This window comes from Tupaia chinensis, unplaced genomic scaffold (assembly GCF_000334495.1).
Source record: "Tupaia chinensis unplaced genomic scaffold, TupChi_1.0 Scaffold000274_1, whole genome shotgun sequence".
Classification (NCBI taxonomy): domain Eukaryota; kingdom Metazoa; phylum Chordata; class Mammalia; order Scandentia; family Tupaiidae; genus Tupaia; species Tupaia belangeri.
Window position 1 is genome coordinate 1439068 of NW_006159756.1, and position 1461 is coordinate 1440528.

Here is a 1461-nt window from a genome sequence, read left to right on the forward strand (position 1 = left end):
AGAAATAGTTCTCTCGGTTTGGCCCTGGAGGGGAAGGCTGGTCACTGGAAAGGGCTGTGGTCCGAGCAAGTTGTTTTTCACCCAGCACCTTAAGTCCATTTGTGTGATAATGAGAGGGTTCAGGAAAGGAAGAGGTGAAGGTGCTAAAGACAAAGGGGGTACTCCAGAGAGCAGGGTTCCTGAGAAGCAGGAGGAGAGACGCGCGCACAGGAAGTGAGATCATCCTTAGATGGGGCACTTTGCTCATTGAATTGGCACTGAGATGGAAAGGACGCTGGTGGACCTCTGGGGCCTCATGGGTGACACTCTGAATTAGGGGGAAAATAACAGGAGGTAACTAGTTCAGGAGTTTGAGGAAAGATAGGATTCTAGAAGCATTTGTCTTCCCAGAGGTGATCGCTGCTGTAAAGTGAGAAAAGTTGCCAGGAACGTAATGCAAGTGGGGTTAGTTCAGAAATCTGTGATTCGTACTATTTAATTGCATTTTCCTCCTTCCCACCTTCAGTGCTGTTGTTACCACTTGTTATTTGGATGGCACAGTAGATATATGTACGTTCAGTTACCTTGAAAAAGCCAGTTTTCTTCTCCACCGATAACCTCACTCTCAAATTCTCATCTCCTTTACCCTCAGTATGTCTGGGGAGGCCCCATCATTGCTGTGCAAGTTGAAAATGAATATGGTTCCTATAATCTGAATACAAACTACATGCCATATGTTAAAAAGGTAAGCGCTACTTTAATTGCTCTTCATATTTACATCAAGTGTTATTTCTTTTTAAATTATTTTATTAATTTTACTTATTCGTTCATTTATTTTAATTTGACCAGAGAGAGACAGAGAGACAGAGAGAGAGGGAAAGTGAGAAAGCAAGCCACCATGGCCACCATGGTTGGCCATGTGGGAATGTTCAGCACCTTAACCACCATGCCACCTGCTGTCCCCCATGAAGAGTTATTGATGCAAAAAGTTTTCCGATGACATTGTTGGGACCACATAGACCGCTGTAGTTCAGTAAGATTATAATGAAGCTGAAGAATTTCTGCTGCCTAGGGACATTGCAGTTGTGTTACTCACGTGTTTGTGACCATGCTGTTGTAAACAAACCGCTGCTCTGCCAAGCACTGAAAGCATAGCACACACAGACAGTTAAAGAGCGTGATCCTGGCGAATCGCAGTGAACAGCTGTGTTGCTGGTTTATGTATTTACTATGCCACACTTTTTATCACTAGTTGAGAGTATACTGGTTGTACTTTAAAAAGATTACCATAAAACTGAGCATGGGGACCAGCAGATGGCATAATAGCTATGTCTCTGGACTCCCACATAAGTCGACTGCTGCTTGAGTCCCAGACCCGGCCGCTTAAAACTCATGCCAGGCACGTGCGTGTGTGTGTGTGTGTGTGTGTGTGTGTGTGTCCAAAATCCTGAGAGGAGAATAGTGGAAGAGAAGGGAGTGCAG

General features: G+C 44.6%; 1 protein-coding gene across 1 annotated transcript in view; it reads left to right on the forward strand.

Annotated features, from left to right (window-relative positions):
* LOC102470702 (beta-galactosidase-1-like protein 2) overlaps nucleotides 1-1461 on the forward strand; it is a gene marked incomplete at its 5' end in the record, with an annotated part of 27279 nt that overhangs the window by 8953 nt on the left and 16865 nt on the right. The window contains one exon of the mRNA XM_006149994.3: nucleotides 632-724. Within this exon, the coding sequence (XP_006150056.1) occupies nucleotides 632-724 (93 nt within the window). The remainder of the gene's footprint in view (nucleotides 1-631; nucleotides 725-1461) is intronic.